The sequence below is a fragment of the Daucus carota genome, chromosome 4 (assembly GCF_001625215.2).
Source record: "Daucus carota subsp. sativus chromosome 4, DH1 v3.0, whole genome shotgun sequence".
In the NCBI taxonomy this organism is placed as follows: domain Eukaryota; kingdom Viridiplantae; phylum Streptophyta; class Magnoliopsida; order Apiales; family Apiaceae; genus Daucus; species Daucus carota.
Window position 1 is genome coordinate 43,889,997 of NC_030384.2, and position 27,188 is coordinate 43,917,184.

Below are 27,188 nucleotides of genomic sequence, written 5' to 3' on the forward strand. Positions count from 1 at the left end.
AGTTTTAGAAAAAATTCGGGGATCGGGGCGGGCGGGGGCGGGGATTGATGTCTCCCCGCCCCGATCCCCGACCCCGATTGTGTATATATATAAATAATAATATATTTATATATATTATACTAAATATATTATTAAAAATAGATAACTTTTATAATATAATAAAAATTAGAAAATGATCTTTATTTTTATTGATTGATTATAAATATATCGTAATATAATATATTTTAAATTGTCATTTATTTATATTATAAATCAATTTTAATATGATTTGATATTGAAAACATAAAATAATAATATTTTATTAGTATATTAGGAGTTACTAGTTTGTTTGTTTATTAAAAAGTATATTATATATTATAAAGTTATAATTTTTTTATTAAAAACTAAAATTCCCAAAATCCCCGCGGGGATCCCCGTTCCCTGTTCGGGGCGGGGATCGGGGAGGAAAATAATCCCCGTTCGGGGTTCGGGACGGGGTCGGGGATGGGTATTCAATTCGGGGATCGGGGTCGGGGATAGCACTCCTCGCCCCCGAAGTGCCCCGTGCCCATCCCTAAATGGTACTGAAATAGTACAGGAGTTTTGTGTATCCTTGTTTGCTTCTCTGGGAATTATTCATCAAAGAAGTGTTCCTGGTAATCCTCAACAGAATGGTCGTGTTGAAAGAAAGCATAGGCACTTGCTTGATACTGCCAGAGCTTTGAGGATTCATGCAAATTTGCCTCTCAAGTTTTGGGGGGATTGCATTATGGCTTCAACTTATCTTATAAATTTGATGCCATCCTCAGTTTTATCATGGAAATCTCCATATCAGATTCTCATGAATTCACCTCCTGATTATTCTGTATTAAGGACAATTGGTTGTTTGTGTTATGCAGCCTTTAAAACTTCTGACAAGTTTGCTTCCAGGTCCTTAAAATGTGTTTTCATTGGATATCCTTATGGTCAAAAAGGATACAAACTTTATGATTTGGATAATCATAAAACATTTGTTAGTAGGGATGTGGTGTTTAAGGAAAACATTTTTCCTTTTAAACAATCAGTATCTGATCATGCTTCTACTTCAAATATGCAACCTGATTTTTCTGTTGATCTTGAGACTATATTGGTCCCTTCTACTCAGCAATTAAATCAGCATAATGTGTCTTCTCAGACTGTGACAGATGATTTTCAGGCTACAAGTTCTGCAGATTTTCATCTTAATAATCCTGATGTTTCAGATTATTCTGACACATCACAGACCTTGGTTAGAAAATCTGCAAGGGTGTCCACTCTGCCTAAGAGATTTGATGATTTTGTGGTTGCTGCACCTAAGAAGTCTGTTCCAACACATTCTCAGGCATTTAATGTGTTTACTGAGACTGAACTTCTTCCTTTTGGTTCTGCTTATTTGGTTACTTTGGACAAAGTGTTATCTGTCCATGAGCCTACTTCTTACTATCAGGCTCAGAATGATCCAAAGTGGATTGCAGCCATGGACTCTGAATTGCAGGCTTTGGAACAGAATCAGACTTGGGAACTGGTTCCTTTACCTCCCAGGAAAACTGCTATTGGTTGTAAGTGGGTGTATAAGGCAAAGTTTAATCCTGATGGTACTCTAAATAAATGCAAGGCCAGACTGGTGGCCAGAGGTGACAAGCAAATCAAAGGCAAGGACTATAAATGTACTTTTAGTCCTGTGGCTAGATTTACTACTGTAAGGGTTCTTATTGCTTTGGCTTCTGCAAAACAATGGGCTTTGCACCAGCTTGATATCAACAATGCTTTTTTGCATGGTTTTGTGGATGAAGAACTATATATGCAGCCTCCTCCTGGTTATAACTGTCTTCCTGGTCTGGTTTGTAGACTTAAGAGATCTCTTTATGGTCTCAGACAAGCAGCAAGACAGTGGAATGTTGAGCTTACTAAGCATTTATTGGAGTTAGGATTCACTCAGTCCAAGCAAGACTATTCCTTGTTTATCAAGTCTAATTCCATTACTGGTGATTTTACTGCAGTACTTGCCTATGTGGATGATTTGCTGCTTACTGGAAATCAAATTTGTCATATTCAAGCTGTTAAGACTTCACTGCATAAGGCATTTACTATCAAGGATTTGGGAGAGCTTGCATATTTTCTTGGGATTGAAGTTTCAAGAACTGATTCTGGTATTCTACTTAATCAAAGGAAGTATATCTTAGACTTACTCAAGGATTGCAATATGGAAGATTGCAAAAGTGTGACTGTTCCTTTCAAACATGGGGTTCATCTTGGAGTTAAGGACACACCCTTATTTGAGGATGTGGAATTTTACAGAAGAATTGTGGGCAAGTTGTTGTATCTGAATATGACTAGACCTGACATATCATATACAGTTCAACAACTGAGTCAATTTCTTAATAATCCTGCTGTTTCACATTTCCAGGCTGCCATGCATGTCCTTCAATATTTGAAAGGTTCTATTAATGTTGGACTATTTTATCCTGCACAAAATGAATTTGTGCTCAAGGGTTACTGTGATGCAGACTGGGGATCTTGTATTTCCACTGCAAAATCCTTGTCTGGTTATGCCATGTTTCTGGGAAATTCTTTGATCTCCTGGAAAACTAAGAAGCAGAAAACTACTTCTAAAAGCACATGTGAAGCTGAATACCGCAGCATGAGTTATGCTACTAGTGAGCTCATTTGGCTTCATGGTTTGCTCTCTGATTTACACATTACAGTTTCATTGCCTGTGGAACTTTGTTGTGATAATACTGCAGCTCAGTATATAGCTGAAAACCAGGTGTATCAGGAGAGAACAAAGCATCTTAGGGTGGACTGTCATTTCATTCGAGACTATGTTGACAATGGTTTTCTACAGCTCATTCATGTGCCTTCTTCTCTGCAACTAGCTGATGTACTGACTAAAGCCCTTAGTGCTTCTCAAGTTCGATTTCTTTGTTCCAAGCTGGGACTTGTCTTGAATCATCCAAGTTCAGCTTGAGGGGAGGATATCAAGATTAGAAGGACATTTCAGTCAACTCTTAGAGAAATATTTGAGCGGGAAATTCAGTTAGACTTGATGTCTATATATAGCCTGTTATGCTGCAAGTAGTGGCCAACTTTTAATGCTTGTAAATACTGTTTCTGTACATACATTTTAAGCAATACAATCTGAGTTTTTCTCTCCTATTATTTCCATACACCCACTACTTTTACCCACTATCTCAAATCTATTATTAAATATTGATGGGTCCCATCACTTTAACCACTTTTCAACTACATTTACTATTTTTTTCTTAATCTCCGTGAAAGTCAAACCCGTTCACATAAAATGGGACGGAGGTAGTATGTGTTTTGGTGGTATGACACCTTTTATTATGTGTTTTGGTTGAGCGTTGAAATCAATATATTGAATTTTGAAAAAAGTTAAGCTATTAATTTATATTAGTTAAAAATATTTATAAAATTGTTTTTATTATACACTTTTATATCAATGATTATTCTTCTATTAAATATTAATATTTAAATATTTAGCCAGCAACAAAAAATCTGAAATGAAATTAATTTCCATGTATCTCATGCCCACCTCTCATTCCACCATTCATTTCACAATTCGGCCAACCAAACGACTATTTTTTTCGCCAGGAAAGGAAATTCGATTTAGCAACAAAGCAGACTACTATAGATCGGATCGGATTCTCACACCGAATCCAAAAGCCCCGTGAACCAATCAAAAACATCCTCAAAGCACTCTATAAGAATCCATGTTACATTAAATAATAGAAATTTATGAAACACATCTTAAATATTTTCACATTGTTGCTGTAATATCACGTATATAAAAGGCGCACATAATAACAGAGGAATGATATGGTTATTGAGATAAACGATGGGAGAGCAAGTTGTGGCAATGGAGCCCTCGAAAACTCAACCCAACGGCTATCCTCCGCCCAATCCTCCGCCGACGGACCGCCCGGTCCGCGTCTACGCCGACGGGATCTACGATCTCTTCCATTTCGGCCATGCAAGGTCGCTCGAACAGGCCAAGAAATCGTTTCCCAACACTCACTTGATCGTGGGGTGCTGCAACGACGAGATCACGCACAAATTCAAAGGCAAGACGGTGATGACCGAGTCAGAGCGCTACGAGTCTCTGCGTCATTGCAAATGGGTGGACGAAGTGGTCCCCGACGCTCCGTGGGTCCTCTCCGAGGAGTTTCTCGATAAGCATCGGATTGATTACGTTGCGCATGATTCGCTCCCGTATGCTGACGCGAGCGGGGCGGCTAATGACGTGTACGATTTCGTGAAATCGATAGGGAAGTTCAAGGAGACGCAGAGGACGGATGGGATTTCCACGTCGGATATTATAATGAGGATTGTGAAGGATTATAATCAGTATGTGATTCGGAATCTGGATCGGGGGTATTCTCGGAAGGATCTTGGGGTTAGTTATGTCAAGGAGAAGAGATTGAGGGTGAATATGAGTTTGCAGAAGATACAAGAGAAAGTCAAGGAGCAGCAGGAGAGAGTGGGGGAGAAAGTCAAAACGGTGGCCAAGACGGCGGAGATGCATAGGAATGAGTGGGTGGAGAATGCGGATAGGTGGGTGGCGGGGTTCCTGGAGATTTTTGAGGAGGGGTGTCATAAGATGGGGACCGCGATTCGGGATCGGATTCAGGAGAGGCTGATGGGGCAGCAGGGGGAGGGATTGAGTGAGAATGGGAATGAGGAGGAAAATGAAGAGTATTATGATGATGAAGATGGCGATGAGGAGGAGGTGTATTATGATGAAGGAGAACAAGAAGAAGAAGTTGCCAAGAAATAGTTGGTGTAAAATTTGATTGATGTGATTTTTTTGCCCTCTGTTTCTTGTTTGAGGGATGACATTTGGTTTGGTTTGTGGATTTGATTAATTTTAATTTAACTTTAGATATTGTGAAATCTAGCTTTCTTTTGTTCTTCATATGAAGTGGATCAATGAAATTAGAGACTTGTTAGGAAAAAGAAGTGAGTTAAGTTGTGGCTTGCATATTATTGAGGTATAGAGAATTTCATTTTTATCAATTAGGTTCTCTCTTGAGTCTTGTCTAGCTTTTGCCAATTGCAATTTACTTATGTGATGCAGCTGCCGGAAAACTATAATCAGCTGTGTTCTTGTGTAGTTTTCAGACTTCCAGTGGTGCCATCTCCAGCAACCAATTTGCATATGCATTCTGGTGGATCTCAATTCTCAACCAATTTATATATACATTTGTTGGATCTCTATTATGTATCAGAACTTCAATCAACTCAACTCACGTTGATCAGAAATATATTTGAGACCACATGCCTGTAAAGAGGAAAAAGAGGGAGACCTCGTGGAGAAAAAATTTGAAAATAATCATATATTGTTTATATCTGATAAGAATGTGGTTGTCCTGAGATTGGTGAACCAGCTTGTATTGATTGAATTTTGTGTTATGATTAAACATGGCAAGGTTTCAAATTTTAAGTTAGTACTATGTTAGTATGTTTTGTTTATCATTGTCCCAGAGGGATCAGAAGATTTTGGGTCTTGGCACTTACAAGCTTGCATGTCTGTTTTGTCCAAACTCAAAAGTAACATGTATATATTTATTTTCAGCTTTATCCACTGTCATCTAATATTTATTTTGGGTATCTAATGTAGGTATAAACTTGTATATTACAAATTTTGACTAACTAGTCAATAATGTCTACTTGCCCAGAATGAAAAGATAAAACTAAAGAAAAAGTGAAGGGACAAGGAAAATAATAACTAAACTCATCATAACCATTAAGCCATGATTTTGATAAGGAAAATTGTTGAGAGGCAGGCACTTTTCCTTTTCCTCAATGTCTGTCATATGATTTTAGCACTTCAGTATCAGGATATAAGCTGATGTTACTATATATTGTGACTCCATTTGTATTGTATTAGTTTGCAAGTTGAAAGGTAGTATATGATCACACGACATTCCATATGACAAACATCTTCTTCTGTTTTTCACTCAGTAAAAGCTAATCACCCACCGCTTCTCTCTAGTCTCTTCCTTTTAAAAGACTTCTTCCAAGTTCCAACCACCTATTACATCTCTCTCCCTCTCTCTCTCATTATATATAAAGTAGTTCCATCCATGTATATCCCTGTACATATTACTTCAAGTCAGTGCTAAAACAAAATAAATCTGCAGAGACCCTAGTTGCATCTCTCTCCTATGGCAGATTCAACAAAGCATCCACCTATAATCACAGACATAAAATCCCTCTTATCTTACCAAAGAAAGAAACGCATTATCACCTTTATCTATGGTTTCATGTTTGGTTTCGTCGTCTTCACTGTTTTCTTGGCCTTTAATCCTTCTCCTCAATCTTCTACACCTTGGGTTTCAAATATCTACAGCACCATCAATACTATCTCAACAACTAACTCTTCATCTTTTTCTTCTTCTTTTAATTTATCGTCTAAGCTGTCTCCTGTTTTTTCTTACTTTTTTCCAAACTCTACACTGCCAAATGCCAATGCATCCTACAACAGAAACCAGACTCAAAATAAAGACTTGGGCCTTGATAAAGTTGGAAACTTTAGTTCAAATAAGACCAGAATTGAAACTCCCAAGTCTCAGGTGGTTATTAATCAGACTCAAGATCATGACTTGGGGAATAAAGTTGAAGTCTTGAAGACAAATCAGACTGCTGTTCTGGCTCCAAGTCCTCCGGTGGTGGTGAATCAGACTGTAAATTCTGTGCCCAATTCTTCGGTACAAAATCTTAGTGGGAATGGAGATAAGAGAATTGCAGACACTGGTTTGGTTACAAATGCAAATACTTCCTTGCCCAAGAAAGAAGAGAAGGATTCAAGTTCTCATGTGCCTGTAAATGTGGAAAGAGAGAAGTTGGTGGGAAAATTAATGAATTGTGATCTGTTTCACGGGGAGTGGGTGAGAGATGATTCATATCCGTTGTACAAACCTGGTTCTTGTTCACTTATTGATGAACAATTCAATTGTTTTCGTAATGGTAGACCTGATAAAGGCTTTCAGCAGATGAAATGGAAGCCACAGCATTGCACCTTACCAAGGTCAGTTATCCGTATATTTTCAGTGTTTACTTGTTTTGTAATTGATCCATCAATTGCGCTTTTTATATTATAAGTTATTGAGTTGTTTTGCTTGCTTACAGATTGGATGGGGGTCATATGTTAGAATTGCTGAGAGGCAAGAGATTGGTCTTTGTCGGAGATTCTCTGAATAGGAACATGTGGGAGTCTTTAATTTGCATTCTGAGAAACTCTGTCAAGGATCAAAGCAAAGTTTACGAAGCATCCGGCCAACACCATTTTCGATCAGCCGCATTTTATTCTTTTATCTTTAAGGTCTGTTTTCTTAAAATCCACTCTTCATGATAAAATAGAATCATCTGTCACATGGTGTTCGTATGCGTGAATATATAATTACTGATTAGTATATGAGCTTATTATTTATCAATAAATTCATTTCGCCATAATTTGTGCTCAAAGGTATTGTCGGTGTTCAATTTTATTAATCTTGTCAGGATTATAATTGTACTGTGGAGTTCTTCGTATCTCCATTCCTAGTTCAAGAATGGGAGGAGCCAGAGAAAAATGGATCAAACAAGGAAACACTGAGACTCGACAAAATTGGAACTTCTGCTGATAACTACAAAAGTGCAGATATTTTAATTTTTAATACTGGACATTGGTGGACTCATCCAAAGACTTCTGAAGGGTAAATTTAATTTTAAGTATTCTGGTATACCATATTCTTCTTAGCTGAAAATTGTTAAAACTAAACAAGTTCTTGAATGTTGCAGGAGAGACTATTATCAAGAAGGGACTCACATTTATCATGAACTAAATGTTATCGAGGCCTTTAGAAAAGCTGTAACAACATGGGCAAGATGGGTAGATGCCAATGTTAATCCTTTAAAGACTCTGGTATTCTTCAGGGGATATTCAGCCTCACATTTCAGGCAAGAGTTTATTTTTTTCATTTTAATCATATTTATGGTTTCACCTTTTTAACAAATTGCATCATGTTTTCAGTGGAGGCCAGTGGAATTCAGGTGGACAATGTGACCATGAAACTGAGCCGATTAAGAATGAGACATATCTAGATGCATACCCGCCCAAGATGAGAGTTCTGGAGAAAGTACTGAGAAATATGAAAACTAAAGTATCTTTTTTGAATATTACAAGACTGACAGATTATCGGAAAGATGCTCATCCCTCGGTATACAGAAAGCAAAAATTGTCAGAAGAGGAGAGTCAATCGCCGTTAAAATTCCAGGACTGCAGTCACTGGTGCCTCCCTGGCGTGCCGGATGCTTGGAATGAGCTTCTGTACGCAGAATTGTTAGTTAAACAGCATGAGAAGCAACAACAGAAAATAAAACGATGAGCTCATAGTTGTGAGGCATTAGGCAAACAGTTATTTTTACCAATTTTAGTCGATCAAAAGCTTCAATATATATTTTGTCAAAAAAAAAAAAAAGCTTCAATATTTGTATAAATCATAGGTATATTGCTTTGAATGTTATGATAAAATATATTGTACTATTATATACTCACACATCAACTCTGCACAGCCTGCAATATAGAATTATCTGTGTTATTGAGTCTGTTTTGTGTAGAAAAATTTGTAATTACATGATTCCAACAATACCGTTTTCATGTCTCTGAAATTCAGATGATCTGCATCTTCTTACAAGAGTTCAATTCATCCTCTTGTTACTGTTTTAAGAAAATAGAGACAATTTGGTTCCATGTTATTATTAGCTTTGGTTCTTTGTGTCCGTCATTTTAACTTTTTGGCTGGAACTTTAAAAAGTTTTATTCACACAATTAAAAAAATACTTACAAAAGAATTATAAATTGAAGATTGAAAATTTTAAACTATATGTCCACAGACCTTATAATATGTTTTAAAAAAAAAACAAATATTCAATAACACACGGTATGTAAACTTTATCATGAATTACATAACCTTTTTTTTATATCGAAGATATTATAAAAGTGTTATAATTTACTTTGAAATTTTAATAGCATTTAAATGGGAACTTAAATTATTTTATTTATAATCCAATATCTGAAATGATATACTCACATACACAGAAAAGGAATTAAAAATCGATTTTAGGGAATTTATTCAAAATCGAACGCAGATTGTATATGAAAGTTCGATGGTGTTCTCCTAATAATAGAATGCAGCCCCCTCCATTTGTAAACATGACATTTATTTTATATTAAAATATGTATCAAAATTTAAATAATTATCAAAAGATAATTTTAAGCTCATCAAAGTTCAAACCCTATATAATATATATATATATTCCAAAATCAATACTCCCTCCGTTTCAAAATATATGTCCACTTTAGGAAAAAAAAATTGTTTCAAATTGTCCACTTAAACATTCAATGCAAATTTATATTTCCAAAATCAACCATATACCACATATTAGGTTCAATTAATGACTTAATACATCTTTTTTTCTCTCAAAATCCATTTTTTTTAAACTATGTGATATTTTGAAAGTGAACATGTAATTTAAAACGGATGGGGTATTAAAAATTGTTATGCTTCTGTGCTAAAATATGGGCAAGATTTCAATAGGAATGATTTGGGGTACATTTATTCATCGAAATTTGGCTTGACTTTAAATTACTTGATTAAGCAAAAAGAGAAATGTCATGAAGTTGACCTATTGAGCAAAAAGAGAAATGTCATGGAGTATACAAACACCAAACCGACGTACGTACGGGCATATTCCCCCGCTCACTTTCATAGTTTATGTTGACTACATAAATTCAATAAACGTGCAGAACAGAATTTGGACACATGGCAGATGTATATAAACATGGATATTGTAATACTCCTAAGTCCTCGCTTTGTGTCTGTGTGTTCTGGCTACTAATGACGCTTTCTGATCCTCCTTTTACAAGGAAGCATGTTGATTATCCTCTTTTGCCGTCCAGATGCCCAGACGTGCCTTCATGTCACTCACCTTCGGCCGGTTGTTTAGGATCTTCACTCGTGATTTCCTCTTCTTTCTTTAGTAACGCGACTTTTATTAGACTACTAGATAGAATTGAGGATACCTCGTCTGCTACCAATTGACTTGAGCTGTTTTAAACTAAATCAAAGTTTAATATCGTCAGTTTGTTAATATGAATCAGTATACAAGGAGCTAAGCATAATCCTTAGTTGGTCCCATTTTACGTGTTTCTTTTATAAAAGAAAATTTATTTCGAAAAATACTTGTTTCTTTCTGTTTTTTGAAAAATATTTTTAGAGTGTAAATACACACAACACAATTTAATTCAGAATAAACAATTTATTGCCTAACTAACAATTTTTTTAAAATACGTAAATTTAATAGAAAAAACATGCAAAAGAAGACGACAAAATATATTCAATATTTAGAAAGTTTTGTGCATTTAACGATACACTGATACACGTAATATTACATGCCTTACTATAATTTTTATAATTATTATTTCCCTGAAAACCACCAAGCTATTTTATAAGAATAAACAGCTGGATCAGCAGATTATACCAGTGGTGTTCCAGTGAAGTGTTTAGAATTGGGCCGATAGCAAGTAGCCCAAGATCTTAGAGGCCCTTGCATTTGGTCTTTTGTAATGGGTTTTTGTTAATGAGCTGTATCCTAAATTATCTTAAACGGTCCTGTCCAAGTGGGGGCCTAATTTGTAATCTCGTGAGCGTTTCCGGTTTGAATCGTATTGGACGATATTATCGGCCCTGGAAAGAAAATAAAGAAACAGGGGGTATAAATAGGAATGAGAAAGGGGCGTAAGGTTTAGCGTGGGAAGAGATAAGGAGGAGGGAGGGGGTTTATTCCTTCCCCTCGTCTCTTAAACCTTCTTGCTCGCCTCGTGTGTACCAGACAATGGAGTCTACAAACTCAGGCAGCGTGGATGCACATGTGGACCCTTTCTTGCTTGAAGCTCTTCAAAACCCTCGCCATCGTCTTACTAGTTAGTGCCCTTTCTGTCTCCTCTTTTATCTTTTACCCCCCCCCCCCCCCCTCTCTCTGAGTCTCTCTCTCTCTCTCACTGAGTCTCTCTCTCTCCCTCTCTCCCTCTCCCCCCTCTCTCTCTCATGTGATTAGGGACATTGTTCTTGATCGCTTTTTAAACACCCCCCCCCCCCCCCTCTCTTCCCCTCTCTCTCTCTCTCTCTCATGTAATTAGGGACATTGTTCTTGATTGCTTTTTACTGTTTGATCTGGTGGTTGCTGGAGACTATATCCTTGACGGTTAAGCTGTTGAAAAATTTCGTTACTATTATTCTTTTTTAGGTTTTTGAGATAATGTAATTGAACTTAGGATAACAATAAACAATCCCTCATTTATTTTTTTTGCCATTCATTATGTAGCGGGTTCAATTCTTTGTGTTACATTACATTAGATGGTGTGCTTCTGCTCACTTGCTTCTTTTTTAAACAACCCATTAGTGTGATCGATTATGATATAATGTTGATGGGAAGGTGTCTGAGCTTAAATGTTTGGTGCTGCTGCTTGGCTGCTTCACTTTATTACAGTATTTCTTTTACACTGAGCTAAAATCAGTAGCGTACCATGTGTACATTGATACATGTTGTTGCGTTTTCCTTAAAACTTGTTGATTATTTGTTATTTAATTTTTGGAAATATGTGAATTAATACATTGATATATGTGCTTGGGTTTTTCTTAAAGCTTGTTGATTATGTGATATTTAACTTTTGAAAATATGTGAATTTATTTTGGTGTCAGTTGTCACTCGCATATCTTAGTGTTATAGGATGTATAATATGGGTGGCACTAGATATGGTGCAAGATGTAAAGATTATATATCCTTGTATTATAGTTGCTGTGGTTAATTATCTTTTGTGAGGACACTGTACCTGGAATTAGCATGCTTTGTTTTGAATTAAGATTTTCCCAATGAAACTGCACAGATGGAGTTGGGAGAGCTTATTATCCCCATATATTCAAGTCTTTTGTCCGAGAGCACACTTATTGGCGGACATAACTTAGTTGCTCATTGCATGTTTACTATTGTTAAAATTTGGTTCTTGAAATAAACATAGTTGCCCATACAACTAAAATTAGAATCATTATCTAGACCAACATGGATTTATAACAGTTTTAATGTATCATTGCATGTTGATTTTCACTTGATTGTTTCCATTGTAAAGGCCTTGTAATGTCAACCATCATTTGACGTGCATGTTGCGTTTGTGCTGTTTGGAGCTTATTGTTTTGATTGATGTGTTATTGAGAGGAGCTAATTATCTATTATTTTACAGCCTTTTAATGTCTGTAGATATATTGACTGTGTGATTGATTTTATAGTTCTGCGAATGGAGCTCGATATTCAGAAGTTTTTGCGGAATTCTGATCAACTAGAGTTTGAATTCCAACATTTCCCGACTTCTTATCTTCGTCTTGCTGCACATCGTGTCGCTCAGCACTATGGTCTGCTCACCATGGTTCAGGATAACTTCTTGGATGGCCAGGGAATGCGAATAGTGGTCAAGAAAACAGCCGAAAGCATATATCCTCGTGTTTGTTTGTCAGATGTACCTATCAAACAGTCTGAAAATGACAGCACTGCGCAGAAAAAAATTGTCATACAATCAAGGCCCACAAGTGCCTCCTCAAGTGACAATATTGGTGGGTTGAGAAAGCATAATTCCATTAAATCCGTGGAGGTGAGAAAGGAGGAGTATGACAGAGCACGAGCTCGTATATTCAGTGGTTCTTCTAGCTCCCCTGAATCTGTATCTCTGAAGCATCAGAATAATGTCTACTCTACTGGGATAGAAAATGAAGGTTCAAGGAATGATGTCATGGATATGGAGCGGAATGTAACTAATAGGGAAGGTGGTACATCATCCCGAGTAGCCATTCTCAGGGACAGGGAGAAGGATCTCATAGATCCAGATTATGATCGCAGCTACCAGAGGTACACATTACAGTAATTTCTTCAGTGATAGGATATTAATTGAATTCTTGATTTCAAATCTTTATGGTCATGCAGAATCTGTTTGTAGGTCTATCTTTTTGATCCCCCGAAGGAAATGCTTCTGATTTTGCCAATAGTCATTCCCAGTTGTCTTCTGTTTCCCTCAAACACATTTCACCATGTCTCTGTCTAGCATTAACATAATTCCCTAAAATACCATTCATGTGTCCTTCTACTTAAGCTTTCTACTTGGAACAATAATGTTAGACTTGTGTGTGTATCACTCTGTGTAGCTATATAAGTGCTCCTAGTGGGGGGAGCTCACATGAAGGTTTCAAATATAATACAAGTACATTAACTTAAGTATGTAGTTCTTGTGTATATAGAATGTTCAATAATATTTGTCTTCTTATAGAAAAACATTGCCAAGAAGGTTGAGCACATTTGGTTTGATGCTAAAAGTTTTTGGTTGTAAATAATAATACCAGTAAAAGTGGAGTTGGTGGTTTTTTGTATTCAATCTGTACTGGAAAAATGTGCAAATTGATCAACAGCTTTGAATCTGTTTGTTTATGCAGATATAACAGGAATCTTCCTGATAGTCAAAACTTTGGCTCGACACAAATGCATATGCAGAATTTTCAGTCTCCACCATATCTACATTATGATACAGCTCTGCCACAGTTCGGACATATGCCAGACACTCAAGCTTCGCCCAGTTACTGTTACAGTAGCTTTGTCCAGATCCCTTATTATGCTAGCAGACCATATCAGTCATCAATGGATGCTGTTTATGTGCAGGTGCCTTCTCCGGCTATGATGTATCCACAATCGTATGATCAGCTCAGGAATGCTGTCTTGCAGGTAGTTTTTTCCTTTATCAATTAACATATATTACTTCACAACTGGTTTACGGCTAAACCACTGAGTAATTCCCGAGAAAGTATAGATAAATTGAAATCTTTTTTGAGTTGTTGAGATTCATGTGGTACTTTAGTATTGATTTGTTAGCATCGACTAAAGTGATATGTATAAGAATTTTATCCAAAAGGGTTGATATATGAGAGTTACTATACAGATATTAGCTAGACTATTTCTGTATATTTTTTAAATTTGTTGTCAAGCATTTTAATCACCTTCAAATGTAAACTTGAACTTTATATGTTTGACGCATTCTCTGCCTCTGCATCCATTTATTATAATAAGTAAAACATGTGTACATGTTATACCATTTGATGCATTATAAACTTACTAATTTTAGCAAGTATGCTTTATTGTGCAAAATGATCCGGATTGTTAAAGTTGTAATTTTTAGTTATTGGCACTTCTTTCTATATGCTTTGAGGCTTCAACAATCATATGTCAGGCTTTTCTTGGTTTTCCTTGCTCACGCTGTGTTGGATATGGTTCATTAGGTGTTTGTTACTGTTAATGAATTAATGTATTTTTTTGGTGCAGGCACCTATCTATCAGCAGCCCCTATGTTTTGATTACACCAACTACTGAATACAATTGAAGGTTGCCCTTCAATGCTGTCAATATTATATTCTTTCATTTAGCTTTTCTCTTTTTGAACACCGGAGAAGAGGATTATCAGTCACATTATATGTTTTGTTGGTTTACTTTTTGTTCTTTTCCAACATTATTAGTGACATTTCAAATATTATTGTTTTCTTAAGAGTAGTACTTGTTACTTCTCTATTTTGTCTAATTACCTATACTGATAGATCATTTGCGGTTCATTTTTTTCATGTTTTGTTTTCTTTAGAATAAGGCAAGTTCGAAGTTTTAGCATATATAGTACCTGTTGTGAACTTCAGGGTCTGTTTGGGAGTGCTGTTAAAAATTGCTGTGCTGTCAGAAAAAGTGCTGGTAAAATAAGTGCTGTGGTAGAAATCAGATAACTGTTTGGTAATTTTTTGATATTTACTTATTTTGAGTTATAATATAAAAAAAATAATGTTTTTGGTGAGATTTTATAATGAAATCTATAACTGCATTCTGCAAAAGCTGAAAAGCAGCTTTTTCCAAAAGCATAGGAGGACCTACTTTTACTAACAGCAGCTTTTCAGCTAAAAGCTGCTGTTCGGAAAAACTGCTTTTCGATTTACCAAACAGTTTTTCACCTGCTTTTCAGCAAAAAGCTGCTGTTGCTGTCTGCAACAGCAACCCCAAACAGTACCTCAGTTACTTAAATACTTATCACTTATAATTTATCCTGATACATCTTCCTAAGTTTACTTGTGATAACCCTAATTTTATTTCCTCTGGCATCCTCTACCCAAAATTTTTCTTCATCTGTTACACTTTTAACTCTGTTGGGTTTTTTTTCCAAGTTTAATTGGCTGCTCTCTTACTTCTATGATCTATCCCTCAGCTGAGTTTTTTGTTAGTTCTTCCAAGCTTTATTGATCTTGTAACTTTAACTTCTTTAGATGATTAATTTTATTAAACCCATATTTTCCTATATAGTTCTTGTTCTTTTGATAGTTATTTGGCTTGTAGTTTAACTTTCGCTTATGTGTACAATATAATCATATATATATTTATGCTTTTTCTTTCCGAGTTAGGTTCAAATGAAACTTAAGCTTTCAGCTTCACTTTGATTGAATAATCTGTTCATGGAATCTCGGTTTAGTTCCATGATTATACATGAATCCTTCAAATGGTTCCATATTGTGGTTATATTGATCCCTTTGCATCGATTGGTCCATGGGAACAATTTTTTCCGAAACTCATCAGATAAACGATGTCAAGTATAGTTTTGTTAAACATTGAACTGAACTAAAATTGAACTAAAATTACCGAATATTTGCTGTTTGATTTGATTTATAATGTTAAATAGCTTTAGAAATATACAAAGAAAGTCTGGATTTTGGTTTTTGGTTATTTTTGTTTGTTAATTTAACCGAACCGGTTGTTTGCTTACCCTTACAGTTACATAATGAATAAACTATGTGTAAGATTTAGTAGTCGGCTTTACACCATAAAATAAATTCATTCTCGCTAAAATTATGTTACTAATCTACACAAATTTCTTAGGAAGATAAAAAGTTAATAAATTAAAAGCATGTAAACGTTGAATTCCACCTGGTTGTGCTGCAAAATTCATTTCAAATAATGTATTTTTAAAAAATTGAGTTTCATTAAAAAAGTTCAAATTCTAAAGCTTTGTGCTTGAATTCCAGTGACATATAATCGAATCAAATATAAATTTTTTGGGTTATGTGCATGCTGACATCTCATTTTCATACCAAATCCAAATGGAAGGTAAAATCATGAGCAACGACATTGATACTGTCCCAGATGCATGAGGAATAAGAATATAGATGAAACAATGAGGGATTAGCAGAGAGGCGAAGTGGATCATATAAATCTCACCTGTAGTATGTTGCTGTAGATGCCTAACTAGTTTTGTTTTTTCGTGAAAGCTCAACTGATATTCTTGTGTGCCTTATTAAGATTTGTGAAAGCCCTCACAAAATGCGGAGGGACCAAACAAAAACTAGACACACTTCCTACACATTTGACAAAGATAAACCCTACACTTAATAAGCCATCCAAACTTTGCTCTAGCACAAACTCTGTTGACAGGCATCATTGAAAGTTCGACAATTCCTTCCAACCAAATTGCACAAAGAATTACCATACCCGGAGAGGTTTGCAAACTAAGAAGACATATACTACCCTGTCACTGACACATCCGATAAATCAGCACAAGATGCAAGACATGCTAAGATTTTAAAAATAATCTTGATAACAATTTTTAATCAAAAGCACAATTCATAGGTTAATGAGAATCAGTCTCAGCATCGCCTTTCCGACACACGTATAAACAATGAGAGAAATGCTGAAAAGGTGTTCTTTTACATGAACCTTCAACATCAATAACCAACTAAATGTTGACCATAAATCTTTGCCCAATGCTCATCATGCCCCAGCTGAGTAGCGCATCTGAAAGGCTAATTTACAAGAGAGCCTCCTACTATTTAGAATAGGATGCACTCCAGAATCGTGTTCACATATGTGAGACCTGGGACTTCTCAAGCATTATATAAGCGCTACATAGGTACAACAGAAAGCAAATAATACTGTAATCTGGCTAATAAGAGATCAATAATAGGTGGTATAAAGAAGTATGATACATAAAGGAAATGTGGAATATACATATCTACTGGAACCATAGAAATACAGAAGATCCATAGTGACTTCTATGGTGCACTTAAAGAGTTTCTTTTTTTAAGTACTGACATGGAGAAGGAATAAAATAGAAGTTGCGGTATCAGTGGTCTAGATACCGGCAAATTAAGCTCAGTCAAGTAATGGCCTAGGTTGATACAATGATCAGATTAATATGGAGTAGCTCTGCTTCACCAAGCAGGGCTTTGGTGGTGAAACATAATAGATTATTATTGGGAACAAAAAATTACTGAAGCCAACTGAATTTAAACACATTGAAAGAACATTGTGTTTAATAGAAGAATATGAGCTGCTCCTGCTTATTAGAATTGTATAGAGCTAGGAAGCATGACTCAAATACGGCTACATGGGGGACACGGGGATTCACCAATTATCAAACAGTCCTGAATAAAGAGCCTCAGCAAAATAATAATAATAATAATATGTATGTATGTATATATGTATGAAAAGCACAGACCTGGGATATGGAAAAGCATAGCCAGGGTGTATGTATATGTAAAATATATGGGTGTGTACAGAAGCAGATGAGAGAAAAGATATGAGAAAGAGGTCGTGAAATTAGATTAAGAGAAAATATATGTTAAGGAGGCTGTGAAATTAGGTATAAAGCATGTCATTAGGTCTTTCTTTAAGGTGGGCTGAGTCCATGGCCGTGTCGCCCCCGTGTCAAAGGCGAGTCCATTGTCATATGCGTGTCGACACGCCACATGGTGAGTCGGACACATACTCGGCCGAGTTGGACACAGGCACCCATTTTGAGGAGTCCGTGTTTCCTAGGTAAAGAGACAATAGAAGAAATAAACAAGCAGGAGTTCTTTGTATTCGATGCAAAGAAAGAGTTAAGCTCCTACATGAGAGATCTCTTTCACCGGCAACTGTATTATAATGAAGAATTCTAGCCTACAACACGAAAGTTAACAAAATACTAATATTAGCTCTCAAAAAAAGTGGTCGAAGAAATTGGGCATCAATGTTGCTAGTCAGGCGCGATTGTTCACGAAAAAGATCTAAAATTGTACGAAAAAGAACAAGACTAATATACACATGCAGAGGCTCATGATATTGCATAACGTATACACCAACAGCTCAATATTCCCCCCACCCCCCCCCCCCCCCCACACACACACACAGACACACACACACAAAAAAAAAAACAAAAACAAAACAAACTTAATTAGAAATCAATAAAATAATTCTAAACTCATATTCCGAGCAATCACTGCAAACACAAAAATAAGTTCCATAGGCTGAACTGATATACAGAAGGTAACAATATAGTAATAAGTATGCCCCATTTGCATATACAATCATCACATATGCCACATAATATGTCGGATACGCACTCAGCCAAGTCGGGCACGCATACGAACCCATTTTTAAAGAGTCCGCTCTTTCTCGGTAAAGAGGCATAGAAGAAATAACGAGCAAGAGTTTAAGTAATTGACGCAAAGAAAAAAAATAAGCTCCCACAAGAGAGATTTGTTTCTGAAGGAATATATCATGGCTGTGTGGCAACTGTACTATAATGAAGAATCTTACCCTACACCACGAAAGTTAACAAGATATTCAGATTCATTCTCAAAATAATTTTTTCTTCTTCTTCTTGTTGTTGTTGTTGGGGGGGGGGGGGGGGGCGTGGTGGAAGAAATTGGCAGCCGGTGTTGGTAGTCTGGCCCGATGATTCACCAAAAAGATATAAAATGCTACCATATAATAGAACAAATACCAGAGAAATCTGCATTCCCATTAATTCACCAACATTATTGCTGTAATAATTTACATGTAGAGGCTCATGATATTGAATAACATAGTATACACCAACGGCTCAAACCTTCCCCCCCACAAACATAATTAAAAATGAAGAAGTGCATTCTCAAGTACCGGAAACAACCACAGCAACAAAATAGTTCTAAACTCATATTCTGAGTAATCACTGCAAACACAGAAATAAGTTCCACGGGTTGAACTGATAATATATTAAAAGTACAGAAGGTAACAATATAATACATATACCCCATTTGTGAATTCAATCATCCCCGGTTGGAAACAAAGTGAGAGCTTTCCTCCCATTGGCGACTGTAGCTGTTGCAGATTCCAAGTCTTCAATATAAGAAGTTGGCACTAGCTTATGCACAGGTGTCCCCATCATATGAACCTGCTGTTGCTGATGTGCTTGCCTAGCCACATTGTAGGGATGCTCAAATTGCCCCATTTGCCTATACTGCCCCGAAACCACAGCCATCTGATTATGATGGTGCTGCTGCTGCTGCAACGCAACAACAGGCACAAAAGGCAAGAATTGGTCCGAATTAGGCCTAACCGGGTGCAAAAAATGCGCAGGCACAGGGGAGCTCGCAAACAAATGATCAGTAGCCGAGTCCAAACCACTCCCACTCCCACCAGAATGCCCTCCCTGCATTCTCTTCAAATACAACCTATACTTCTGCAAATGACTAGCGACATTTTCGCGAGTGAGTCCATCAACACTCATGAGTTGCATAATTGTCTTGGGAACAGCATTCTTGATCCCCAAATGGGCCACAGCATCCACAAATCTCTTATGAAGCTGGGGAGTCCACACGAGACGAGGCCTCTTAAGGGTCCTAGCAGGCTCATCCCCCGAGTTACCCCCACCCAACTCGGACGACTCGAAATCAGTGGCCGAGTCAGGGTGCGACGAAGGTGTTTGAAGCGAAGGCGTTGATGGGTTCTTGAGGGTTTGAGGGTTAGAGAAAAAAGGGGCGTTGGAATTTGTGTTTGGGCTTGGATTTGGGGTGAGATTAAAGGCAACAAGGAGATTAGGGGTGATTAAGGATTGATTTAAGGGCATAAGCTCATCTGGAGATGGGAGTTGTTGTTCCCAATTGGACAACCAGTTGGAACACTCTTCAACTTCCCTCATTTCGACTTAATCTCCTTGATTGTGTCCAAATCTCTCTCCCTCAATCTCTCTCCGGAAAGAGATACGAGAAGGAGATTTGGGGCTGGGTAGTTCGAGGTGGATACTGTTTATATCTACACAAATTATTTTCTTGTGATTGACTGATTGGTCTTTTTGGGTACTCTTCCTTTTTTCTTTTTTATTGACGAAAAATCTTTTTGGGTAGTTGATTATTCTTTTTTGTTACTTTTCGTGTGGGATTCTCATTTAGTTTTATACTTTAATGCTAATATTAGTAAAGTGTGATTAATTCGAGAGCTGGAATTTGTGGTTGTCTAACCTTTTATTTGTCGTACACCATTTATTCGATTCTCTGCCTGAAATCTAGTTCAGATAAGGTACTTGGTGTAAGAATGGTACATCTTTGGGCTTTGAGATATTTAACATGGCCCAACCGAATAAATCCTTGACTACAGTACAAGGCTTACAGCCGGTACATGTAAATAAATATTTATTTCTTGCATTTTAAAAATCTAAACTAAATACACTCTCTTTAATATCAAAATATCTATAAGAAATCATTAGATAATATTTACATTTTAAAATTTTAAATAAAATTTTAGAGATTTTAATAAATATTTTAAAATTTAATTTCAATAGCATAATGTTCAAAATTTTAATATTTATCACGAATAAATCCAAAAAAAATTCAATATCCATATAATAAAACCAATAAAAAGTTGCAATCATTAATTGAGATTTTTAATCTTTTTCATTCGTCAAATTTAAGTATATTCATTTCGAATTTAAAAATATGTATTAGAATATTGAGATATTTAATTATGATCTTAAATTATTGTTGAAATTTACCGATATTCAATAAAAAAATTAAATTATATTTCAAATTCTGATAGTGTTCTTTTAAGATTATTCAAAATAATTAAAAATCTGATAATTTTCAAAGTTTGTGAGTTTCTTTGTCGGAGTTTACAAAATTCTGACTTTTCTAAGAAATTTCGATCTTATTTTTCTGAAACCTCTCCATGATAGTCGTTTGAGATTTTTATGAATTTACGTGAATTTGATTTGATTTGATATGAAGTCGTGCGTAATTCAGAAAAGTTTTAGATTTAAGGGCAATTTTTTAAAATCTTATAGCTATGTATAGGTTTTTAAAATTATAAAACACAATAAAAAATATCATAAAACTTATCATCTTTAAAATAAAAAATTATTAATTTTTAAATATCATCAGATTTTAAGGAACGGTAAGTAATCACAACTGAATAAAATTTAAACTAATTCCAGAATCATCTCAAAAAATAAAAAATCTGGCTTTATTATTTTAGGTGTTTCTCTTTTGCTGTAAGTGCCGTTAGGCTTTTTAATGTTATCTTGGCTTATCGAAAAAAAAGGAAGATCTGAATCGAGACTCGCACAAAAATCCCCTGTATGTTTCTGCGCAAACAAAAGTGTATGGATATTTTTGGTTAATATTTTAGTAAAAGACTCGAGGGTATTTTCATTACATATGTGGCGGGGTTTGACACCTAACAGTATCTTGTAATCACACAATGTCTTATCTCATTTCTCTCCCTTTCCCCATCACACCCTCCATATTTTGATGACATGCTTCTCTCCCTCCTCATCCTCAAGGTTTGCATTTTTCCTCAACTACCCACCTTTTCTTTTAGCCATCGATGATACTCACTCTTTTGCTTCTTCAGGTTTCTTTTGCTATGTTCTTTCATTGCTCTATGTGTTCTGCTGAGTTGATTTACAGTTTTATATACTTGAAGATATGAGTAATTGAGTATCATATATGTAGTTCTAAATATCACCATTACTGTCAATAAGGGTTCAGTTTCTATTGGATGGTTGTTGTTTGTTGTTTGAGAATATTATTAGTCATTTAAGCTATAGATAGCATGAGTAGTTTTATTTAAGGTTCGAGAAATGAGGCATTTTGGTTCTTTATAAATTATGACCCTTTTTGAACCTGTGTGCTGCAGAATTCACACTGAAGTATGGCCTTTTGTCTACACTCAACTTTTATATCCAGTGAATGCAACAGCTTGTATTCCACAACCCAATTCACCACCAATGGAAGGTTTGCAGGTCGAAGGACGGATTTTAATAATGGTGGTTTAGTTATGGTGAAATTGTGGTCGAATTGCAAAAGATCCACACCTACGCAGGTTATAAGGAATCTTAGGGTATATTGCGGGTTGGACTCTAGGTTCCCTGATATTTTGTCGAATGGAAGGGCAAAGATTTTTTCCTTGTGTAATATCGAAGCAGTTATGAAGGTAGTTCTTTTGATATATTATTCGTCGTCCATGCTAGTGCAGGTGCCTTCTTGCGTATATTGTGATGAGACTATTGATTTCCTTCTTTTCATTGGTAGAGTAAGGACCCATTCAACCTGGAAACAACGGTCAAATTGATTGCTCAGAAGCAGTGGAGCCAGTTTGCAGCAGTAGCTCTTGTATTGGCTTGTACATTCGTGATAATACCAAATGCAGATGCTGTTGACGCTCTCAAAACTTGTACTTGCTTACTTAAGGAGTGCAGGTACTGCACCTAAGATTTTCTTAAAATCTGGAGCTTGCAGCCTTGCTTGATCAGACTTTTCATTTTTTATTTATTTATCTTTTGAATTCTGCTTAATGGCTGTGTATAGAAAATTCAGTTTCCATGGTTTATCTTTAGCTAGGTCAAAGTGTCACAAACATTTGATCTATATTCTACACATGCCTATGCAAATTAGATGATAATAACTTTCTTATGCCATGTCATCTTACATTGCTGGAGTTCTTGACGTGGCTTAATTGAATCCTCTGTCTGCATAATAATTTAGTTTATTTAAAGTTTTTTAAAGTTTAAAGTGACAGGCCTTGCTATCTACGGTCTATAGTTCAAGATTTACTTGTTATTGTAAGTAATTATTGGGAGGCTCCTTTGGTTATTAGAGGAATTCCAATTGAAAAAAAGAAAGAGGATCTTGTTCTGTAAAAATTTTCTATCTGTGCTTTTTGGTGGGAACTCTGATGTTGCTTTCCTGATCAGTTCTTTAATTGGGGTATGTGGCGAGGAAGTGTCGCTATTTTTAAATAAATTTAAACTTAATAAAAAAAAAATTCCATGGTGGGAAATAAATAAATTTAGAATACTGTTGGGGAAATTTATCCAATTTTCGCTTATTTTATTGGCAGAACCAGGATTCTAAGGAAGTAAAGAATAAATAAATTTAACAATTTGCTAATGTATTTTCTTTGTAATTCTACATTATACAGTGCTAAAATTTTTATTAAAAAAATCTATCAATTTTGAGGTGTTAGCTGGGGGCTACAACCTAGGTCACGTTCCCCTATTTCGTCCCCTGTTAAAAATATCAAACTTAAACTCCTTTCTTCTAGTTAGCGAGTGATTACTCATTCATTTCTCCTCATATTCGGCACAAATCTTATGATAAAGAACTATCCTCTAGTTTTTCTTCCTTCTCATCTCTAATGTATTTTCACCTCTAACTTCTCTACGCATGTTCCATCCGTAAGTTAGTTTTTTAAGAAACAAATCAATTGATAAAGAGACAGTTTAAGAGGATAAATCGATTTGTTTCATTTATTCTAGTCTGCAGTGTGCATCAATAAACTTAAAGTCATTCTATTTCACCAACTTATTTATGGGATGTCTTGCACACATATGTTCAACTTAAAAAAATGTCTCAATGTGCTTCATGCGTGCCAATGATAACTTTTCAATTTTCTCAGGGTGGAGCTTGCCAAATGCATTGCAAACCCATCATGTGCAGCCAATGTTGCTTGTCTCCAAACATGCAACAATAGACCTGATGAGACCGAATGCCAGGTTATTTCCCAACATATCTCTCTGCCTCACAGACAACAAATGATATATTCTACTCTTCATATATGTAAAATACATCTCTTTTGTCTGTGCAGATAAAGTGTGGGGATCTGTTTGAAAACAGTGTCGTAGATCAGTTCAATGAGTGTGCTGTATCGAGAAAGAAATGTGTGCCACGTAAATCTGACGTGGGTGAATTTCCTGTCCCGGCAGCTGATGTGCTTGTAAAAAGCTTCAACATCAATGATTTCACTGGGAAGTGGTTTATTACTAGTGGTCTAAATCCAACATTTGATGCTTTTGATTGCCAATTGCACGAGTTCTACACAGAAGGCAACAAACTTGTAGGAAATTTGTCATGGCGCATAGGAACTCCAGATGGTGGTTTTTTTAATCGATCAGCTGTACAGAAATTTGTACAAGATCCATCCCAGCCGGGAATCCTCTACAATCATGACAATGAGTATCTCCATTACGAAGATGACTGGTACTTTTGCTGCTTTTTCCTTAGCATGTGATAGATATATATGCTTGATCATGACAAGTCATTTCTGAATGCAATCTCTTAGATAGATAGTATCAGCTGAATTAATAGGTACCAAGTATATTATATCAGATTTTCGTGATATAAAACCTCTGGGCTATGTTACCCGGAATTGGGGTACAGGTGTCGGACTCGGATGTGAATCCAAGTGGTTGAGTATGCAGTTTAAAAAGAATTAGGAGTCATGTATATAAATTTGAAATTGCATTCGGGGTGCAGGGATCCGGCATTTAATCTTAACATAAAGGAAATGACACCTAAATTTTTTCAAGTTGTCATTTTGAACTAGCTTGCTTTAGGTTAAAGTGTCCGGTTTTCTTTTGAAGAGTCTGACTCAGATCCCACACCCACATTCATGTCATGTCCGGTCAATACGGGTATGAGGGCAAAACTGGAGAGCCCTGGTACCGGATCCTTTAGGAAGATGGTTTGGATATTGAAGCGTTAAATGTTGGATTGTTTGTATTTTATGTACAAAGTATAAACTTTTTCTGATGAATGTATAGGCTTGCCAACCAATTAGGTACAATCTAGTTATGTACACTTCTATAGTTAGAGTTTACAGCCAACTCTAGCTCTGAACTATGTCACTCCAACACTTTGGTTCAGAAATTCCGGGCGTCGTTCCGTGTTGGACACTCTGTCATGAACGTATTCTGTGTCGAGTGTCCTTTGACTCATATGTGGACACTTTGACCAACTTAAAGACCCAGTCAGCCAGATATGGAAATAATAAAATAGATGCAAAAAGATATACATGAGAGGAAATGAAGAAGACGACGAGAGGGAAATAAGGACACCCATTTTGCAAACTCATCTTGATATTTATGTTTTATCCGAGTGTTATTTTTAAATTCTGCTACAAAGTTCTGTTTAATATACCTGTTTATTAATGTAAAAATGCCACCGTACCCATGCTCGCAACTTAATTATGTCAGGTGTTGTGTCCACTGTCCAACATTTTGAACCCAGGTCTGATTACTGAAAACACAAGTCCAACCTGATTGTAGCTGAGTAGCTCTGTGATATAGTGATTCTAATTTTTAGCTGGTCTATTCCACTATATAAGAACATTAGGCTTATATTTGTTTTATTTTGGTTGCATAAATATAGGTCAAAGGAAACAATTTTTAGTCAAAGAACAATCTCTTCCTGTTCATTCACAATTCTTGGAAAATGCTTTTTTTAATCAAAAAGCATATATTTTTAATGTTTTTGACTGTTTAATAATTATAAAGCATCCATCTCCTTCCGATACACATAATTTCTGTTTACAGTATACAAACCTGAGGGATCTTTGGAATGGATGGATTACCTATTATCATGGGCAAAAATGTTCCTTTCCCTCTTTTATCAAGAAACCAAACTTTTATATACTTTTTCTTGGTCAGTAGTGGTTAGTTCATAATATACATTCTGATATTTCATACATTAGAGAGAATATAAGATACACAGTTGTTGTGGTGTATATAGAACATATATCATGATTTTTTTCCATATACATGTCAAGCTCCTCTATGGCAGAATCAGGGTCATCTTTATATTCAATTTGTTAGTCAAAGACTGGAGATACATAGTAACATAGCATTCTCTGAAAAGAATGATTTGTCGAAAGAACTTGCTGAATAATTTAGTGTTAACCGGTCTTAAATGGTCAGCATTTCCAATGTTTGTATTTATTTTGAACGCTGACCACTATATACTGTTATAGCGCTGATGACAGTAAATTATCAGGTATATTTTGTCTTCAAAGCTAGAGGGTACACCAGAAGACTATCTATTTGTATATTACAGAGGAAAGAATGATGCATGGGATGGATATGGTGGCGCATTTGTGTACACAAGAAGTGCAGTTTTGCCCGAAAGTATTGTACCTGAACTAGAAAGGGCTGCTAAAAGCGTGGGTAGGGACTTCAACACCTTTATCAGAACTGACAATACATGCGGGCCTGAACCTCCCCTTATTGATAGACTGGAGAAGACAGCAGAAGCAGGGGAAAGGACGATTATAAAAGAGGTTGAGGAGATAGAACAGGAGGTGGAGAAAGTGAAGGACACAGAAGTGAGTCTGTTCCGTAGGTTGGCCGAAGGGTTCAAAGTGTTCCTAGAAGATGAACAAAACGCACTCAATGGGCTGACTAAAGAAGAGGAGGAGATTTTGAGTGGCCTACAAATGGAAGCAGCTGAGGTAGAAAAACTCTTCGAAAATGCACTACCTATCAGGAAGTTGAGATAAGTAATATTTACGCTATATGAGAGGCTCTCTCAACCGATCAAAGACAGATTTGTATTAGCTTAAATGTATAGATTCGAAGTTATCATATAGTACACACAATATATTGAAAATCATTTTTGAATCAACTCCTATCGTTTTTTAAGGTCACACACAAAGGAAAGAGGTCATTTGAACATATATTCCTATATTTTTCTCTCGATATTTTTCAGAGCACGGATGTATACATTTTACTGATATTTTTTCTTCTTAATTATTGCACCTGCAAACCAGAAGTTTGTAATGCAGCATGAGAAGGTCACAGTCTCATGCAATGCAGGAGGTAGTCTTAGTCTAACAGGGATAGTTGGTTATGGGCCTATTGGCACATCATGTATGGTTTGGATATAGACCATACAGGCCGCACCAAAATGTGAAGTCTCATGAATAAGCAACCACAATTTTCAAAGATTCATTCAATTGTTTAAAGGCGATACATAAATCTATGTCGGGTCGGGACCATTATTTCT

General features: G+C 36.1%; 5 protein-coding genes across 6 annotated transcripts; 4 read left to right on the top strand and 1 right to left on the bottom strand.

The window, feature by feature from the left end:
• Window positions 1-3,679: 3,679 nt before the first annotated feature.
• Window positions 3,680-5,031, top strand: LOC108217716 (choline-phosphate cytidylyltransferase 1). The gene has a single exon (XM_017390595.2). It carries the CDS (start codon window positions 3,854-3,856, stop codon window positions 4,790-4,792), a length of 939 nt encoding a protein of 312 aa, XP_017246084.1. The 5' UTR covers window positions 3,680-3,853; the 3' UTR covers window positions 4,793-5,031.
• A 1,006-nt stretch (window positions 5,032-6,037) lies between these two features.
• LOC108217711 (protein trichome birefringence) lies at window positions 6,038-8,549 on the top strand. Its single transcript, XM_017390592.2, has 5 exons — window positions 6,038-7,045; window positions 7,147-7,339; window positions 7,519-7,712; window positions 7,798-7,956; window positions 8,030-8,549. The coding sequence occupies exons 1-5, from the start codon at window positions 6,183-6,185 to the stop codon at window positions 8,382-8,384; spliced, it is 1,764 nt and encodes a 587-aa protein (XP_017246081.1). The 5' UTR covers window positions 6,038-6,182; the 3' UTR covers window positions 8,385-8,549.
• A 2,225-nt stretch (window positions 8,550-10,774) lies between these two features.
• LOC108215949 (uncharacterized) lies at window positions 10,775-14,705 on the top strand. The gene is made up of 4 exons (XM_017388589.2): window positions 10,775-10,981; window positions 12,342-12,954; window positions 13,533-13,818; window positions 14,413-14,705. The coding sequence occupies exons 1-4, from the start codon at window positions 10,894-10,896 to the stop codon at window positions 14,458-14,460; spliced, it is 1,035 nt and encodes a 344-aa protein (XP_017244078.1). The 5' UTR covers window positions 10,775-10,893; the 3' UTR covers window positions 14,461-14,705.
• Window positions 14,706-18,877: 4,172 nt separating this feature from the next.
• On the bottom strand, window positions 18,878-20,211 carry LOC108215753 (transcription factor MYBC1). Its single transcript, XM_017388315.2, has one exon. The coding sequence runs from the start codon at window positions 20,054-20,056 to the stop codon at window positions 19,181-19,183; it is 876 nt and encodes a 291-aa protein (XP_017243804.1). The 5' UTR covers window positions 20,057-20,211; the 3' UTR covers window positions 18,878-19,180.
• Window positions 20,212-21,549: 1,338 nt separating this feature from the next.
• LOC108219423 (violaxanthin de-epoxidase, chloroplastic) lies at window positions 21,550-26,932 on the top strand. Of its 2 annotated transcripts, none has more exons than XM_017392872.2 (6): window positions 21,550-21,691; window positions 22,048-22,344; window positions 22,443-22,609; window positions 23,809-23,905; window positions 23,998-24,389; window positions 26,181-26,932. In XM_017392872.2, the coding sequence occupies exons 2-6, from the start codon at window positions 22,063-22,065 to the stop codon at window positions 26,680-26,682; spliced, it is 1,440 nt and encodes a 479-aa protein (XP_017248361.1). In that variant the 5' UTR covers window positions 21,550-21,691; window positions 22,048-22,062; the 3' UTR covers window positions 26,683-26,932. The 2 variants fall into 2 exon arrangements, with proteins under 2 accessions (XP_017248361.1, XP_017248362.1); XM_017392873.2 differs by having other exon boundaries at window positions 21,622-21,762.
• The last annotated feature ends 256 nt before the right edge of the window (window positions 26,933-27,188 follow it).

Coding starts and splice junctions, on each gene's coding strand:
- LOC108217716 (XM_017390595.2), top strand. CDS start 3,854: ATGGGAGAGCAAGTTGTGGCAATGGAGCCCTCGAAAACTCAACCCAAC.
- LOC108219423 (XM_017392872.2), top strand. CDS start 22,063: ATGGCCTTTTGTCTACACTCAACTTTTATATCCAGTGAATGCAACAGC. Junction 22,345..22,442: donor ATATCGAAGCAGTTATGAAG/GTAGTTCTTTTG, acceptor TTTCATTGGTAG/AGTAAGGACCCATTCAACCT. Junction 22,610..23,808: donor TGCTTACTTAAGGAGTGCAG/GTACTGCACCTA, acceptor CAATTTTCTCAG/GGTGGAGCTTGCCAAATGCA.
- LOC108215753 (XM_017388315.2), bottom strand. CDS start 20,056: ATGAGGGAAGTTGAAGAGTGTTCCAACTGGTTGTCCAATTGGGAACAA.
- LOC108215949 (XM_017388589.2), top strand. CDS start 10,894: ATGGAGTCTACAAACTCAGGCAGCGTGGATGCACATGTGGACCCTTTC. Junction 12,955..13,532: donor TATGATCGCAGCTACCAGAG/GTACACATTACA, acceptor TTGTTTATGCAG/ATATAACAGGAATCTTCCTG. Junction 13,819..14,412: donor TCAGGAATGCTGTCTTGCAG/GTAGTTTTTTCC, acceptor TTTTTGGTGCAG/GCACCTATCTATCAGCAGCC.
- LOC108217711 (XM_017390592.2), top strand. CDS start 6,183: ATGGCAGATTCAACAAAGCATCCACCTATAATCACAGACATAAAATCC. Junction 7,713..7,797: donor CATCCAAAGACTTCTGAAGG/GTAAATTTAATT, acceptor TGAATGTTGCAG/GAGAGACTATTATCAAGAAG. Junction 7,957..8,029: donor TATTCAGCCTCACATTTCAG/GCAAGAGTTTAT, acceptor TCATGTTTTCAG/TGGAGGCCAGTGGAATTCAG.